The sequence below is a fragment of the Selaginella moellendorffii genome, unplaced genomic scaffold (genome assembly GCF_000143415.4).
Source record: "Selaginella moellendorffii unplaced genomic scaffold, v1.0 SELMOscaffold_16, whole genome shotgun sequence".
In the NCBI taxonomy this organism is placed as follows: domain Eukaryota; kingdom Viridiplantae; phylum Streptophyta; class Lycopodiopsida; order Selaginellales; family Selaginellaceae; genus Selaginella; species Selaginella moellendorffii.
In genome coordinates, this window is record NW_003314277.1 from 1,783,086 (window position 1) to 1,801,361 (window position 18,276).

Sequence of the window (18,276 nt, forward strand, 5' to 3'; positions counted from 1 at the left end):
TTATGGCAATGGCCATATACAAGCATGTGCACGGGATAAGGTAAACTTAGTGGTGCATGTGGGAATTTCAAACTTGAGTTATAGTTATTATGGGTGGTGCCAAGTTAAATTTTTGACCTTATCCTTGGTATGAATTGATTGCAACACAATTATACCAAATGTGACTTTGAACTTTTATTTCATATTTCTTTATATTTCTTCCATTCCTCTCACTTTTATTCCTTTTTTTCCTTTTGTGTCTACTTTTATTTCCATTACTTTTGTCCCCTCTTACTTCCTTCTATATTTTTGTCTTGTTCCTTTATTCCCTCTAGATTGCAACACGTCATTTTATTCTAATTGGGGATGCTCGTTCAATCATGGTTCTTGTTCGTCTTTAATCATTAAAAGAGATCAAAATTTTATATACAAATATCAAAAAAATGTTGGAAAATGGTGTTATTCAAAGTCCTTAGGCTGATAGGTGTTTTTGCATCGACTATTACAAAGTGACAATCCTAGATATGTACCCTTTTCCTCACACTGCTAATGTTCTAGATCGTCTGGGAAGAAGTCATCAATTCACCAAATTAAATCTTGCTTTTAGGTGTTAACAAGTGTTGATGGCTAAGGAAAATATTCCCAAGATTGCTTTATATATACAATTTGGTTTGTAAGAGTTTTTGGTGATATCGTTTGGTTTGAACAATGCTCCAGTGACTTTCCAGCAAATGATGAATGAGGTTCTTTGTGATATGCTAGAGGTGACTGCTGACTTCACTAATGATGTCTTAATCCACTCAAAAAGGATATAAAAGGAACAAGTTCATGACATTCGTAAGATGTTAGATCAATTATGAGAAGGTAGTTTAAAGCTGAAGCGATCAAAGTGTGTATTTGGGTTCAAAAACACCATTTATCTTGGGTACTATATTTTTTGTGAAGGTTTGCAATTTGATCTTAATAAACTTGTGGCTATTCTCAAATTCCCTACTCCAAAGTGTATGAATAATGTATAATGCTTCTTAGGCAAGGTGCAATATCTCAGTTATTTTATTAATCATCTTTCTGATCGTACTGCACTATTGAAAGCATTATTAAAGTTGTTAACATTGTCCTTCATTTGGTCCATGGACTATGAGCAAGCGTTTACAGATCTTAAAGAGTTGTTCACGATTCCTTTAGTTTTGGTGTATCCTAACTACACTCGACCTTTCATTTTGCTCATGAATACTTCTGATATTAATATTAAAGGCATGTTGATGCAAAAGAGCCCAAATGTGTCTAATCTATGCCATCCTATTGCATATATCAATCATACATTATAACTAATAAAAGTGAACTACTTCACTACAAAGAAGGAGTGTTTAATAATAATTTGGGGTTTTTGAGAAACTTCATGCATATCTACATGGTTTTCAGACTTTACTAGAGAATGATTATATTGCAGTTACTTCATTATTGAAGCATAAGGACTTGGTTGGTTATATTGCTTAGTGGGCTTTTAAGTTTCAAATATATGATTTTGATATTGTTTATTGCCTGGGGAGTTCTATAGCTAATGTTAATGCCTTTTTTCGAGTTCCTTTTCCTTTTTCACTCTTTTATTATATTTTTAACAAGTATGTTGTTCTAGCATCTGTGGATTTTTTGGACAAAGATTTCATATTATTCATAGTTGTTGTACTTAATATTCAATGTCCATAAAGTGCAAAGCAAAATTTACCTTCTTTTAATAAGGTTCGTGATGTTCAAAAGGTTGAGCTATCAATTTAAAGGCTTTGGGATGGGTTTGAGAATCCTGCATCACTTGCTGATGAGTTACAATTTTAACTTTTACATTCTCAATATCATTTTGAGGACGATCTTCTTTATTATGTGAGGACTAATCCTGATGAGAATTTATAGTGGTGCCTTCTATATTTATTCCATGCTTTCTCCATGCGTACTATAATTTTCCTATTTTAGGTGGGTATATGGGACATCATTGTGTGACTATGAAGTTGTGGAAGTCTTTCTATTAATCAAAGATGCAACATGATGTTATCTAATATATGCGTAGTTACATTTAGTGCCAAGCTTGTAATATTCCCCCTTGTGTTGCAAAAGGACAATTGGAGTCAATTGCAATTTCCCATCCATTTGAGTTAGTGGTGTTTGATCTAATAGGGTATTTTTCACAGTTGACTACTGGCAATAAGTATGTCATTATTGCTTTTAACTATTTGACTCATTTGGTGGAAGTCAATGCTCTTGTTAATGTGTCTGCAATTGTTATTGGATACTTCCTCCTCTATCAAGTGGTATTTTAACATTTCTATCCAAAGTGAATTCTTTCAGATAATGGTCCCACATTTATGGTTGAAGCATTTTATATTTTAACATCTCGATTGGGGATATGTCACACTTTCACAAATGCTTATTATCCACAATCAAATGATTTGGTGGAATGACTCGTTCGGACTTTCAAAGGCATGATTAAAAAGTACGTGAATTTTTAGCATTTGGATTGGAATGGTTATTTGCCATCTTTTTTATATGTGTATATTATAGGGGTATAGAGTTAACTCCGATATGGTTATAATCTGATACTACTAATGAGTTGAGTTTATCTTCATGATTGCCACAAGTTGCCGATGCTAGGTCTTGGGATCAGTATTTGATAAGTATTCCTCCACTAGTTTGAGCAGAGTTTGTTGAACATTTGAGCTGCATATAAGTAGAACAACAATGGCACTAAAACTTTTATTATTATCCACCTGCAAAGTATAAAGTGAATGACTTGGTGTTAGTTTATTTTCCCAATCTTATGGTACATGGTTTTTCTAAGGGGATCCTTGCTTAGTGGAAGTAGCCATATTAAATATTGCAACAAGTTAGATCACAAATTTATGAGGTTTAGTATGACATCCAGCAAGCCAATCCTCTAGAAATTATGCATGTGCAATAATTAAAACGCTTCATAGAAAGAGGATTATAAACAGTTAATACCACTTATAAATCAACTAATGCCTTCTCATAATGTTCTTTTATATCCCGGCTACAATGCCATATATTAGTATAGTGGGATTTTCATAACCATCAGATTGATTTCAATCCGGAGCACTCGCTCTTATATATAATCTAAAGTTTTTTAACTAATTGATATATACATTTCTGTATTCCATTTCCATATTTCATGCACTCACAATTAAGTTTTTCATAGATATTAAAAGTTATATTTGATGAAAGCTCAAAAGCCTTTTTATATTTATATTTGTCAGAATGATGAGATGGGTGTTTCTGGAGTAGAAGCACCTTATAAATAATTTTCACTCATCAAGCAAGTTAAATTTAAATGAAAATTTTATACATGTAGATAGAAAATTAATTTATAGTTTCTAAATGAAACTTGGTATTAAATGAGCTTACTCTGTATTTATTTTAAAATATAAAAATTTGATGTATGGCAAATACATAATACAATGGTATAACAAAGTGATAAAAAATAGCAAAAATGAAATTAAAATAAAAATATTCTAATACTTTTCTATTTTATTTTTTCGAGGATAAAAAATATTTTTAATTGTAAAATTTTATTTTTTGCTAAAAAGTAGTTGGTCATGAATAAACTTTAAAAGTTTTGATTAATTTACTCATGTTTTTGTACCAGTGTATCATGTATTTGCTGTACAGTAATTGAAAATACTATCTTAATAACTACCTATAAAGTTTTTCACAGAATATTCTTTTAAATTTTCTTGCAATAAGTTTTTCCTTTTTTAAGTTAAATCATAATTTTGGAGAAAGTGTCACAACTTATTTGAAACCAATATTCTTATGGGGGGCAGAGGAGAAGGCGAAGAGGATTTCAGCCGCTAGACACCTATTTGAACCTTTGAGTCTCATGCTCCTTGTTGGTGGGAGGGGGGACAGAATGAATTATACTTATGGGATCTTTGAAAGAGAAGCTATGAAACGTGAAGAGAATAAATTAGTGGCGAGCCAGCAGCGGAGATAGGAACTAATGTCCTATTCATTATATTATAAATCATAGTGAGTCATTTTCATTTTGCTTGTGTTGCTGTGCTGCTTCTTCCACAAACCCTCCATACACGTAGGATCCAAAGCTCCAAATCGTAAGAAGGATTGACATTACCTTAAAGCCGCTCATGTTGTCCCCAAAAGACAGCACCGCCGCCACCGCTGTCAATGGAACTCTAGCCGCATTCAGAACTCCAGCAAACAAAGCCGACGTCAAGTAGAGCACTGCCACCCCGGCAAGAACCCCCAGCTGATTACTCACCGAAGCCCAAACGAGCACCATATAGTAAGCCACGGGGCCATGCTTGAACGCCTGGGACTCGCCACCCATGTCTCCAAAGTCACCACTGGCGATCACTCCCACCACCGTGAACAGGCACGCAAATATCGAGGTGACCACCTGGAGCTCGAGCACCAAGTGCACAGCGGACCCAACCTTCCTGTCCAGGAGCTTGACAAAGACGAGCTCCGAGAGAACAAAGATGAGGCCGTGGAGCGCTGATCCAGCAACGTCGAGCACGAAGCCGATGAGGTACTGCCTGCTCGTCGTCCCTGGCGGCCTGTCGGAGCTCGAGTCGAGGCCGAGGATGACGGCCCCGGCCGTCATGATCGCGATGGAGTTGACGCTGGACGCATTGAGCTTCTTGTGGACGAGCAGCCACGCAAAGATGGCGGTGAAGGCGAGCGAGCTGGAGGCCAGCAGCGTGGACGTGGATGCCGGCAAGTAAGCGTAGCTCCAGGCGAACATGAAGTTATCGGCGGCGCTGAGGAAGCCAATTACCGCGTAGGCGAGGAGGAGCGTCCAGGTCGGGCGTGTTGGGGCGATGCCGCGGACTGGATAGACGAGCAAGAGGATGATAGCCGGGAGAGGCCACCCGGCTGATCCCACCCATGTAAGGAGCCAGCGATGGGAGCCGCCATTGACGTAGTAGAGCCGGAAGAGGATGCTCGACACCGGGAAAGCGACGAGCATTGTGAGCGTGCTTAGCACGAGTAGGATCCAGAAGCTCGCGGACATTCTCGAGTAGACGGCCCATAGCGCGGAGAATTTTGATTGTACTGCTGCGCGGCTGCTGCCACCTAGATGGATGCAAATCCAAGCAAAGCTAGGCTTTATGGAAAGAGTTAGAGGAGCTACTTACCATCCTCGTGTTCCGCCATAGCCAACAAACACTTCTTTAGGCCTGTCATTCTCCTTGCGAGCGAATATACCTGGTAGAGTTTGGGACTTGTCCCAATGATGCATTTGCAGTAACATAGAGCATAGAGCGAAAGTTTCTACTTCAGGTGCTACTTAACAATATACCTTTTTGCGATCGGAATGTTCCACCAGAAAACATCTCAATCTTCCATCTTGTAAAAGACTCCCAAGACGTCCGCTGCGCGCCCGCACTTTCCATACATTTCTCCATGACAAGGAACCTAAATGCCGCTGCCATACTTATTTTGGAAGAGGGGAATATCATTCACCACATTCTCATACGATTGTTTTCAAAAGCTGTGCCGCATCGAGTGATGGATTTTCTTGCGCGTCAAACGTTTTGAGTTACACATCCGCGAGAGTAAGTCCTTGCTGCGATCATCACACATCATCTGTAATGTAAGAAAAAGATGGTTTTCAAAATCGTTTATTTGGAACATGAGTACTGTTCTAACCAGCTGCGAGACAAGCGTGTAGAGTGGTAGTGTGTTATAGCTGCAAAGAACTTGGACAAAGATCCTGAAAGCTGAGCAAGTTAAATATTTAAAGAAGATAAATTACTTTACCCGATAACAACATGAACTATCACCGCTATTTTGTTGTCTAAAAGACATGAATCGATCCCAAACTCTAGCTATAAAACAAATAAAAATATAAAAGAAGAATAGGTGACGACGACATTACCCAGATCCAGAAAAATAAAGTCAAGCCAAACGAGTTCTGCATGTCCACAGTTTTTCCTCAGTTTTTTTTCATTTTATTCCAAAATACCTGGAAGATAATGAAATGAAAGACGTAAAGGAAGGACTGGGACTTCGGTTGCATTTCCTCGTTGAACTTAGCATTACGTAATTCAAGCTGGAGTTTAGTGCCCATGATCAAAAGAAGCTGCATTTCAACGAATTAGCTAGCAAATTAGTATAGAAGTCACGCTTAACTCCCAATGGTATGAATGCCATCCACACGAACGTGTGCCACCCTGAACAAATACTATGAGAAAATTGTATTGCAACATGCAAATGGGGCTTACCATTGATGTTTAGAAGGAGAAACAAGATTACACAAATCCAAAAATAGGCACTGCCATCGATTACGAGAGTGAGAACCAAAATCAAACACAGCGATTTCTAAGAACCTGATTCCAATGACCGTTCGAAAGTCATCACCCAGTACCATGCATAAGTACTTGTGAAAATTGAACTGCGGGATCAATCCATGTTTCTAAAAGTTAAAAACGCGTTAGATCTTCTGGAGAGTGTTATATTTGAAGCTTTGCAATACTCGGATGAAAGCTTGACGGATGGCTTGGTAGTCTGACTTAGTCACAGAGATTCCAAGTTGCTGGAAGCAACAAACCTGTAAGCTTGGGACAAATGAGAATTCTTTGATAAAGTTCTGAACAGAAACCCACAGTGACGGCAGTCATGGTTGAGAAACACAGGTGGCTTAGGGAAGCTGGAGGTGATGTCTCACTTGTGTCATCACTGCATTTGCTAAGTTCTTTCTCCCACTTCCACCATGACCACATCTGATAGACATACTTGGAAGAACAAAAATAAAACCCAAGTTTTTACCTTTGCTCTACTTAGTAGCAGGGTCAAGCAACAGCACGAGAGATGAAGAGCTCCCAAAAGGAATATCAAAATGTGAAGGTAATGGATATCTTCGCTCTCGATCAGTGTAACTTTGCCCTGCGAAAAGACAGCACCAAAAGTAGAAAAACCAAAGTAACCAAATGGGACTTTATGTATATACGAACATTTCTTTCGCAAGTGTTCTTCGAACGGCTGTGTCTTCTATAGCTTTCACGGCATGGAGTGATGCGCGCACTGACCCCAAGAGTCGATGAGACACAAAAGAGTTCCCCCAGCAATTGGAAAGCTCCGAGAAGAAGCGAGATGGAGCCAAGCAGCATTAACTCTATCGATTGATATAAGTTAGAAACTTACTAGACAATAGACAATGCCATTTACCTTCTTTCAATCCTTGCAATGCAGCATCTACTTGGATCCATTTGCGTCGCTTGAACCACTGGAAAACAAATCATGGAATTTATATGGCATTGTGTTATTACCTCCAAGAGAGCTTTAGACCGGCTTTAGAGCAAACCATGGTAGTAAAATGGACCACATTCTTGATGGCGAGGGCCAGAAGAACAATGACAGAGCACACAGCGGCAATGGCCCAAGTTGGAGCGTCCTGAATCCTCAAAGCTTGCATTGGAACCAATCACACTTTTGGGGGAATTCGTAAAGAGAGCAAGAGAGCTTTGCCTTTTACTCTTCGTAAGAAAGGGAGTGAGAGTAGCAAAGCAAGAGATGCCCACTAGACGGCTGCGGCCTATGGAAAGGAGACATAGAGTCGAGCACATTTAAGCGGCATCCATTTTCTTTTCTTACTTTCTCGCAAGTCTCTTTCATCTGGCTCCGACTTGGCACTTTGGAACAATCAAACAAATCTTTAGTGTAGTTCAAAACCAAACACGGAGATTGGTGGAGTCCACAACTTCTGAGGAAGATCTTACGCAAGGCCGCTGGAGTTTCGTAGACAAGTTTACGGAGTTCCTGCTTTGATTGGCAAGTTAAATTTGAGTGAGGACTATTTCAGGAAACTTGGAGAGACGTTTCGCAAGATTATATTATGACCTAGATTCTGGTTGGGAGTTATAGAACTCCACATTAATTTGCAATTCAGTAGTAACAATGGAAATTTACTTGAATTATTTTGAATACTCAGTAAATATATACATTAAAGTTACACTCAAACCTTATATTAATATGCTACACTCAGCAATAACACCAGGATTACATAAATGTTTTACATAAATAAAGTTTATATTACAGATTGATATGATATGGGTTTGATGAATTGATTGTTTTGGTGTACAATTGTCAAAAGTAGAAGAATACTCTAAAATATACTTAGATATTCTAAAAGTATTCATTAAATAAAATCTTTGTTACAATAGGACTCACCACCAAATGAAAAGTTATTTATTGTAAAATTTTACCAAAAGCATATCCAAAAGCATACATAATGAATATAAACAAACATATATTTGAGTGAGCTATGCATTTCATGTAGATAGGGTTTAGAACCTTGCTTCATAGTGGGATATTGACATCTCTCCAAGTTTCTTAAAATAGTCCTCACTCTTCAAATTTAAATTGCCAATCAAAAACAATGTGCCAACCAACCTTTATCAAACTTATTCAAACTTAGATCTTCTTTAAAAGTTGTAGACTCCTAGGTCTCTCTTTCTCTCTATGATAAGCTTTTGACAAATTGAACACTCTAATATCAATAGTTTTCTTAGATCCTTTTCTTTAGCTCTAATTAGGTCTTAATACTCTACAGAAGTTATATAAAGCATTAGAGCAATTTAATATAATACTTCACTCACAACTTAACAAATTTATTCAACACCAACTTTCTAATTTAGAGCCAAAGATTAGTATGCCAATCCAGTAGTGCAGGAATTATTGTCACTATGGAACTATAAATCTTTAGAACCTTTGGGGATCAATAAAGATAAAATAGTTATTAAGAGCTTTTTCATTAAGTAATTTCCCTTTTTCTAGTTTACTTAAGGAAAAAGAGATAGAGTATGCTACAACATCTAATCCATATTTTTGGAATTCCTTCTTACGATACTGATCTGCCTCTTGAACTTAGGGTCCTTGTTAGATTTGCTTTCACTCATCTGCTGTTGCAAAATATATTTTATATATTTGATCACAAAAATATAGGAATTGTTCAATTGGATAAGTTATACCTCCTCCTTATTTTGGCTCTAGTTTCTTCTTGATGGATCTTTAAGCTTTTTATATTATTACTCACTTTCAGTCCACTATATCTAACTTCTCTTTTTAAAAGTGTTAATAGAAATTTCAAGATTTTGTACTTTCTCATTGTATTCTCTTTTGACTAGCATAAAGTCTAACTTATATTAAAGTGGTGAATGGTTAACAAATCTCCTTTGGTTTTATCACACATGAGAGTAAGTTGGTAAAAATGATAACATTTGAAGGTCTTCATCATTCTTAATTTTCCTTAATTTGAGTTGGTGACTTAATAGCAGATTGGAAGTAGCGAATGAACAATTATCCCCTTCTCTAAGTCTTTGTTCTTCTGCTTTTACAATCTAAATTTCTCACATTTCTTTGCATGAGTTATGAGTTCTAACACTTTACTCTTTATAGAGCTTACATAGCTCTTTTGCCATTATGAAGATCATCATTTAGGTTCTTTGGTTGGATGTTATACTCCCTATGACCAATATTGTAAACTAACAATATATTGACATAGAAGAATATTTGGTAAAATTGTTGAGGTAGAGTGTAAATTTCTTAGCAGGCAATGTTGACTTGATCACCTTGGGCTCCTTAGTATTGATCTCAAAGTAGTATGATCCCATCCTTTCTAAGAACTTATGATATAAACCTAGAAGTACTAGCACTCTTTTCTCTTTCTTCCATGAATTTATGATATTAACTTGGAAAAATTAGCTTGATCTGCTCTGACATATTTGGCTCCACATGAAAGTCTAAATTGTCAGTCTCGAAAATAGGACTTCAGAATTATAATAGTGTTAGAACCACTTGTATATATAATAATGTCTTTAAGGCTCAATTGCTCATCCTTCATCTCCACTTCAAACAGGTGCTTATTTCCTTGAAATTGATATCATACTTATGAAATATGGCAAGGAGAGCTATTTGGTGCTTGCAAAACATTGGTCAATTAGTGTTGTTATAGAGATATGCTAAAAATGCCTTCAATAATTAAAATGATATATCCTCCATCTCAATTATGAAAGTCTTCCTCTCTCAAGTCAACTAAAAAGTGCTCAAAATCTAACTTGTGCATTACAAAAATATCATGCCTATACCCAATGCTTAAACTCTATTGATATGCAAAATGAACTGATAGGATTCCCACTTTATGCAACACTAAAAAAGTCATATGTGATATTGATATGGATTTTACATGAGGTGGCATTTGAAGAATTCATATATGTACAAAACCATCATGCATGCATTCCAATATATGCCCATACCTTGAAAAAATGTTGTATCCAAAAGATTATTTTTGAGCCACATATCTGTTTAAACAATTTAAATATACATGTTTTAAATTGATTTGTCTTGCAGTAAAATTTTGAGCTCTTTGCAATGTCACCTACCTAAGGTACACCTCCTTCCAAAACATGCCTACACATCCATAAAATTTTTTATCACTTGGATAATATTATAGTGTATATGGTTTTCACCCTTTATATTCCATATATATACCTCATAAGTAGATCTAGATACTTTTTATAAATAGCCAATAGAACTGAATGGGACCAACATATGGGAAATGATAGTGAGGGTGTCTTAAAAGATATGGCAAACTATCATATAGTGATATTGAAGGATTAGTGCTCAATACATGAGGGTTCTTGTTACTAGTGAGATAAATTTTTTTTACTGAGCTAAGTCTACTTAAATAATAACACATAGAAATTATGTCTTTATGCTAGTCCAATCTAAATGACTTCAAAATACCCATTTAACTTTAATTATAGAAGGACTGTTAAAAGGCCTACCAATACTAATTTTTTACCGTCATAGTAGTAAAAGAAGAATATTTGAAAAAACTTGCTGACTTATAACTTTTAATACCCACAATTACATTCGTGATATGCTCCCCTCTTTAAAAACATCAATATCCTCATAAATGCATACTTTAGTTTAAACCACCACTAAGGAAACAACTCCACATTCAGTTCAAAAAATAATTAACCATCTTAAAGAATGGCAAAATCATCAAATATCAATGATAGTCAGGCAAGACCTTTAACAAAAATAATCGGCTATCCCAAATAAAAATCAATTATTACCAATGAATGCAAGATATAGAAGTTAATTTGAATATCAAAGATAATGAGCCAAAATACCTTTTCTAACAACTCTTAACAAATGAAATAATAAGTATGAAAACTCAAATAACCAAAACTCAAAGAAGTCTATAACCAAATCTTGTATAATAATGATCATAAATTTTGCATTAATTAACTTTAATACTAAAGATGAATTCATAATATAACGCACAACATGTTTCCCAGCACATCTAAAGCTTTATAATGCAAAAGCTAATGAAGAATATATATGCATTTATCCAAAAGCTAAACATAACAAAGCATATTAGTTTTGCAAAAGGAAGAGTTAGTAATTGATAATTGGAATTGTTAGATCATTGTTAAACTTGAGTTGACATTATCAATCATTGATGATCCTTATTATGCTTGTTAGCAAATGGATTTATAAAGGATTAATTTGATGAACACTTATTAAGTATAGTTCATAACTAAATAATTCTTTCAAGGAAAAACCAAAGCTTAAACCTCTACTAAGCAATCTCATCTAGAACATAGTTAACCCAACTTACCATTCAGTTTATTTGAACATTAATATAGTTGTTAACTAGCAAAATACATGAATGCTAATGATACAAAGATATGGCCTAAATAATCAACACCATCTTACGAGATTAGTGAAACAAAATATCAATCTCCAATAAACCCAAATAATCATCAATCACTATAGATGAAAAATTTAACATCCTCAATATGCCTATAAAGAAATATTTTGTCTCACTTTAGTATCAATGTCAAGGCATCACTTCAATGCCATTAACACCAAAACAAAGCAAAAGTGAACCACCACTTAAAACTCTTTAACAACCAACCTAACTAAGATCAAAGATACCTTATTGAATATTTAAGACCAATATTTTAATAATATTTAACTATAAATAACAAATCATCAAAATGTAAATCGCCATGTCTAAGTAAAGTGTCAGCAGTAATTAATAAAGTCTACAAGCAATCACTAGTTGCAAGTAACTAACAATTACCTTTTAACTTATGTTCATAAGACTCCAAACACTAAACTCATATAATTGAGTCATATAAGAAAACGCTTTAGATACAACATAAGGATCATGAACAAGTATAGATAAAATAACTACTCAAATTCAATTATACAATGATAAGCCTATCAATATGTTTAGCTAATGACTTTAAGTATAATTAAAGAGCTAGTTATGAATGATCAATGCTTAGCCAAAACTAAAGTAAGGCCCATTAGAATAACTAAGTTAAACATCACTATCCTTAGTTAAGGCATGCTATTAAGACTAAGTCAATATCAAGGAGAATTCACTATTCTTATAGAGTTTAACCAAATATAAAGTGCTCAGAAAAAAAAGCATATAAGGTCATCTTTCTAGAGAAGTGCAACAATGACTTTTCTATTCTAATTCTAAACTCTATTTAACTCAATTGATTTAGATCTAAAAGTTAACATCCCTTAAAGTCACATCACACAAACTACTTACTAAGTTAACTGAAGTAATTACTAATCCTTTCACCAGTTTGTAATGGTTTATAAAAACAAAATGGTTTTTGAGCAAAATGATCAATAAATTAATCATTGGAAAAGCTTAAGAAAATTTATGGAAAATCTTCCATTCTAGAGAAAGAATAACCTTCAATCTATGAATGTAAATTTTCAAAACTCAACTAACTTCTTTTTATTTATAACTTCACATAGGTTCACCTCAATACAAATTCCCATGACCCATTAGTATACCTAAGTGATGAACACCATGCTATATATCTGATATCCAATGTTGATTGTTACAAATGCTAATAAATACCCAAGACTTTATCTTAAATACCATATCTTCAAATATTTATATCATACTAACACTCTTCAATCATTTTCAAGATTTAGTATAGAATCAAAAAATTAACAAAAAAAATAATATGAAAAATCAAACTCTAAGATAAACTCCCTATCACTTGATATAGCTATATTATTTCCACTAACACAAATGCTAGCAATACCAATGCACAATTTCTTCATTTAACAATTTACTCTAAGTGGTAATAGATCCATTAACAAGCTATAGTAAATGAATGTTATAATTTTTCCAAAACCTCAATAAGCAAACTCTTAAGGAAACAAGGTACTCTCACCAACTTAATATAATAGATCACTTTTGAGAATATAGTTAAAGCTAATACAATGCTACTACTTGTAAGTAGACTATCATCAACCACTTTGGGGTTAATTGTTATTTGACCAACTAGCTTTACAAACACATTGCTCATGATCTCAAGGATATAATATAAAAATTAAAATAACGTGATCACCAATTGAGCAATATTATAAACACATTCATGTCACTTATAGAGCACTTGAATTTAGAGCCGAACTCCAAGCCTGTTGTGCTACAAAACGAGGGTCTGATACAATCCCATGAGCATCAACTCCTCACATCCAACACTTGCACAAAATGGTGTTAGATGGCATCTAGCACAATTTTGGTATACTAGTGGCCTAACACGAGGAGGAGGGTACCTCATCGACTAGAGTAGCATGGAGTTTGGGCTTAGACCCAAGCTAGATGCAGAACAAGAAACGATACAGCCTAGCAGGAGCCAAATTAATGTTTCAGGTGGTTGAATATGCATTCCAACCACTATCCCTACTATATATTTGGAACCCCTTACAGTGCCCCCCCGCCCCCCCCCCCCCTCTCCCCCGCTCTTGAGGAACACATGCTTTGGGCTTTCACCCCAAACCTCCCTTAGTACTAGAAGTTAGTCTTTGGGACAAGCTCGAAACTTATTAAATATGGAATGTCTTTAGATTGCGAATTTAGATATAAGATGAACACCATTGTGTTCAAGACAATTTTTACACTCTGTAGATATGCCAAATGAGCAAATCTAGACACTTTCCATAAATAGCATTTAGCCCAAAATGAGACTAACCCAAAGGGCATGATAGTGAGGGTGTTTAGCAGACATGGTAAACTATCATTTAACGAATATTAAGGGACTAATCTCAATATTATGGGGGTTCCTAACACTAGCAAGTACAAGCCAACAACATGAGTTTCTCGTCACCATATCAAGTATGCTTGACTTAATGACAACTTAAGATTTCCTTCCTTAGCGCCCTTTTGGTCTAAGTGCACATGTGTTGACTAGTTTTTCAACTAGCTTGGGTGGAGACCATAAAAGGCAACTAGCAATACCGACCTCCTATTGTCATGGCAGTAAGGAAAGAGTGTCTATAAGGATTGGCCGACAAATATCTTTCAATACCTAAAGTCACATTTGCGACTACAAAGATTTAGTCTAGTATCTAATATTCACTCAAACAATAGAATGCAACACAAATGCCACATCCCATCAATAAAGATTTATAACACTTAACACCATCAATTTTAAACTCAAAGTTAATCTAACACTAAGCAATTCAAATGTCAAGAATATGACTTTAGGTATCAAAAGATATTTGTCAACCAATCCTTATGGACATTCTCTTTTTACTTCTATGATGACAGAAGATTAGTACATCTAGTTCCTTTTATAGTTCCCATTTGAGCTAGTTGAGAAACTAGTTAATACATATGTATTTAGATTAGATAAACATAAGGTAGGAACCCTTATATATTTTTTGTTGAGCATACTTATTTTGGTTTGAGAAACTCATGTTATTTTGCACTTGTTAGTATCAAGAACTCCTACAATATTGAGCTTTATCCCTCAATTGTTATGTGATAACTTATAGTGTTTGCCAGACACCCTTACTATCATGCCCCATGTGTTGGTCCCATTTGATTCCATATATTATTTATAATAAGTATCTAGATCTGTTCAAGAGGTATATTTATGGAATGTAAAAAGTGTCTTGAATACTATAGTGTTATTTCTGTGTCCCAATTTGCAATCTAGCATCATTCCATATTTAGTAAGCTTTTAAGCTTATCCTAGAGATTAACTCTTAGAATTGGGGTGAAAGCCTAAAATATGTGTTTCTTAGAGGGGGTTATGGGGAGTTCCAAATATAATATGTATAGTAGGGATAGTGGTTGGAAGCACAATTGACCATATTAGATATTAGTTTGGTTTCCACTAGGCTGTGTCACTTTTTGCTTTACATTTGGCTTGGGTTTAATTAGTTTAGCTTCTATTGGGCTCTATCACTCTTTATTCTGCATCTGGTTTGGGTTTAAGCCTAAATTCCATATTGCTCTAGTCTGTGAGGTATCTTCTTCTTCGCGTTAGGCCATTGTATGCTGAAATTATACTAGACTTTGTCTAACACTATTTTGTATGTAAGAGCTAGATACAGGGAGCTAGTGCTCATAGAGGATATTGAGTGCATACTAAACTTTCACTTCATAGCACAATGGGTTTGAAGCTCATTTCCAAATTCACGTGTCCTACATTTGATATTAAAGGAATTGTTTCTTGAGCTTCTTGACAAAAGTCATATCTAACTAAGTGAGTTAACTTATGGAGTGTTAGTCCTTTTTGTTATGAAAAAGGATGGTACTATGAGGATATGTATTGATTATTGAGCTCTCAACAAGATCACAGTCAGAAACAAGTATCCTCTTACATTGATGACTTGTTTGATCAACTTTTAAAGGCTAAATATTTTACATGACTTGATTTGTAGTCCAATATCATCAGATACGAGTGGTAGATCAAAATGTGGAGAAGACAATCTTTAAGACTCATTATGGGTTTTGTGAATTCCTCGTTATGCCATTCGGGTTATTAATGCCCCAGCTATGTTTAGTACAATGATGGATAGAATATTTGGAGATTATTTGGGCACATTTATTATTCTATATATTAACAATGTTCTAGTCTTCAATGAAGTGATGGAAGATCATTTAAAAAAATTAGAGTTTATGTTTCAAAAGTTGCAAGAGAACAAATTATATGCTAAGGAGAGTAAATGCATTTTTGATCAATTGCATGTGAATTTCCTTGGGCATATAGTTGGTGGTGGTGTATTCGAGGTGGATCCAAAGAAAGTGGAAGTGGTGAAGTCCTAGGAAGTCCTAACCACTATATTAAATGTTTGTTTCTTTATCAAATTTGTTTACAATTTTGCAAATATTGCTCTTTTGTTAACTAAGTTAATGAAGGGTAGTATATCGTTTCATTAGACACTAGCTTATCAACATGATTTTGTATGATTGAAAGAGATTTTGACTACAATTCTTATTCTTAAGATTCCAAATCTTGATAAACCCTTTAAAATGCATTATGATGCATCTAGCTATGCCATAAGTGCCGTGTTACAGCAAAATTGTGATAATACAGTTAGTGTTACACTAACGCAATGTAGTTTATAAGCAACTAGAGAACGACTTGAGAGACGATTCATGGAGTTTAAATATAGAAGGAAAGGGCTCATAAATAATAATGCACCCCTTTTTCCATTTGATTAAGGGTTTTAGGATACTTGGGGTTAAGTGTCCTTGGGTTTGAATAGTACTGGGTTGAGTAACCTCTTAAAAAGTCCAAATTCATGAGTTTATAATTTGGTATCAAAACCTTTTTCTTAATTCTAGTGAAAGTTAGAGGCGGATTGCTAGGAGATGGCTAAGGTAGGGCATAAGCAAAATAAGGCACACACAAAACCTCCTCCAAAGATAGAGCCTTTAGTTGAACAAAAAGTTATGGATGAAGAATTTTTGCATGAAGAGGACTCCAATGAGAAAACTTCCAAATAGGAGTCTGGTGGTGAGGTTTAGTTGTCCAAGGCTCAATTAGACTCTTTAGAAGGACAATTGATACAGACCAATGCCTTACTAAAGACCTTCATAAGTAAGTTAAAGTGTGATGAGGGAAGAAAAAGTAAAAGACTGCAGATGCTAGTAATGTAGAAGGCATGGACCCTTTGGCGGGGACTGAGGCTAAACTAAACAAGATCGAAAAAACCAAAGTAGAATTAATCCCTTAAGCAGTTCCCAAGTACAAACTAAAGCCCCCATCGATCTTCAAGGGAGTGAATGATTATAAGGTGAGGATTGGTTTTACAATATGGAAGATTTTTTTAAGCGTTGCAATTATTGAGCTAAGAAAAGATCCCATATGCAAGACCATACTTGTCAGATAGAAGAGAACAATAAAGGCCAACAAAGGACCAGTGGCCACTTAGGAAGTGATGAAGCCAACGATCTGCGCAACTTATATTCCTTAAAATGCTACTCTATATCTAAGTAATGAGCTAAATAAGTTAAAGCAAACAAGAACCATTCAAGAGTATGTGAATGTGTTTATGGCCAAGAGAATCCTTATAATAGCATAGATACATTCTATGCCTTCATATTAGACTTACAATCTTGGGCTTGACATGAAATAATGCGTTGGAACCCTACCAACTACAAGGAAGCATTTGATATAGTTATTAAGGTGTATTTTAATGATAACTTACGAAAAGGGAACACAATAAGGTTGGGATCCACATTTAGCAAAGAAGCCAAACCAAGAGGGACATATGGCAAAAGGAAATTTAGAAAGAGTTCCTTTAAGAATGAGTCTTTAGGGTTTCGGAAAGGCAGATTTAGTGGTTAAAAAGTAAGTATATGGGGGAGTCAAGTGAAAAGAAATAAACCCACTGATAAGAAAATGAAGTCTACTAGTAGCATGGGAAACAACATATGTTACAATTATGGTGAAGTAGAACACTTTTAGAGAAAATGTCCTTATTCGAAGAAGGCTAGAATCAATATGGCCATTAAGTCGAGTGAAGTCCAAACTAAGGTATGTAATCTAGTCTTAAGCTCAAAATTACTCATTACACGAGCAACTTTGATAAAGAGTTGTTCACAACATCTACTAGCCCTTTGAAAGAAGCTCAGAGGTAGATTTGTTAAAAGTTTTATTGACATAAGTGCTTCGGATAATTATGTGGCTGCAAATATAATATGGCAAGATGAACTAACAATGCAACAGCTGGGTGAACCAAAGACCATAGAGTTTGTTTAAAGTAGCCAAAACACTGATGAGGTACTTAAGTCGAAGTAGGGACATAGAAATTGGATATGGATTTCATTGTTTTAGACATGGAAAGATTTGATGTATCTTTAGAATGAATTGGTTCAATTGGTTTGTAATAGCTTTGCATGGATAAGATAGGAATCTAGTGGTATTGGCAAATGCCCGAGAAAAACGATTTAGAGTGGAAACACAAAATTTAAAGGTAAGG

General features: G+C 35.1%; 2 protein-coding genes across 4 annotated transcripts; both read right to left on the reverse strand.

Moving 5' to 3' along the window:
- Positions 1 to 3,968: 3,968 nt before the first annotated feature.
- LOC9642080 (probable purine permease 5) lies at positions 3,969 to 5,286 on the reverse strand. The gene is made up of 2 exons (XM_002971266.2): positions 5,145 to 5,286; positions 3,969 to 5,082 (listed from the first exon to the last, which is right to left on the reverse strand). The coding sequence occupies exons 1-2, from the start codon at positions 5,191 to 5,193 to the stop codon at positions 4,010 to 4,012; spliced, it is 1,122 nt and encodes a 373-aa protein (XP_002971312.2). The 5' UTR covers positions 5,194 to 5,286; the 3' UTR covers positions 3,969 to 4,009.
- On the reverse strand, positions 5,193 to 7,576 carry LOC9642549 (MLO-like protein 1). 3 transcript variants are annotated; one of them, XM_024676124.1, is made up of 14 exons: positions 7,313 to 7,576; positions 7,177 to 7,234; positions 6,963 to 7,123; positions 6,778 to 6,894; positions 6,615 to 6,731; positions 6,485 to 6,559; positions 6,339 to 6,424; positions 6,234 to 6,283; positions 6,142 to 6,182; positions 5,975 to 6,091; positions 5,888 to 5,923; positions 5,770 to 5,837; positions 5,659 to 5,722; positions 5,193 to 5,575 (listed from the first exon to the last, which is right to left on the reverse strand). In XM_024676124.1, exons 1-14 carry the CDS (start codon positions 7,421 to 7,423, stop codon positions 5,549 to 5,551), a joined length of 1,128 nt encoding a protein of 375 aa, XP_024531892.1. In that variant the 5' UTR covers positions 7,424 to 7,576; the 3' UTR covers positions 5,193 to 5,548. The 3 variants fall into 3 exon arrangements, with proteins under 3 accessions (XP_024531892.1, XP_024531891.1, XP_002971313.2); XM_024676123.1 differs by having other exon boundaries at positions 5,193 to 5,595; XM_002971267.2 differs by having other exon boundaries at positions 5,193 to 5,595; positions 7,278 to 7,390.
- Between the last annotated feature and the right edge of the window lie 10,700 nt (positions 7,577 to 18,276).

Bases quoted from the DNA above. Each gene is read 5' to 3' on its own strand.
- LOC9642080 (XM_002971266.2), bottom strand. From the start codon at position 5,193: ATGACAGGCCTAAAGAAGTGTTTGTTGGCTATGGCGGAACACGAGGAT. The intron at 5,083-5,144 runs GTAAGTAGCTCC...GCATCCATCTAG, and splicing joins TATGGCGGAACACGAGGATG to GTGGCAGCAGCCGCGCAGCA.
- LOC9642549 (XM_024676123.1), bottom strand. From the start codon at position 7,423: ATGCAAGCTTTGAGGATTCAGGACGCTCCAACTTGGGCCATTGCCGCT. The intron at 6,183-6,233 runs GTAAGCCCCATT...GTATTTGTTCAG, and splicing joins TCTCCTTCTAAACATCAATG to GGTGGCACACGTTCGTGTGG. The intron at 5,596-5,658 runs GTTAGAACAGTA...CTTACATTACAG, and splicing joins ACACGCTTGTCTCGCAGCTG to ATGATGTGTGATGATCGCAG.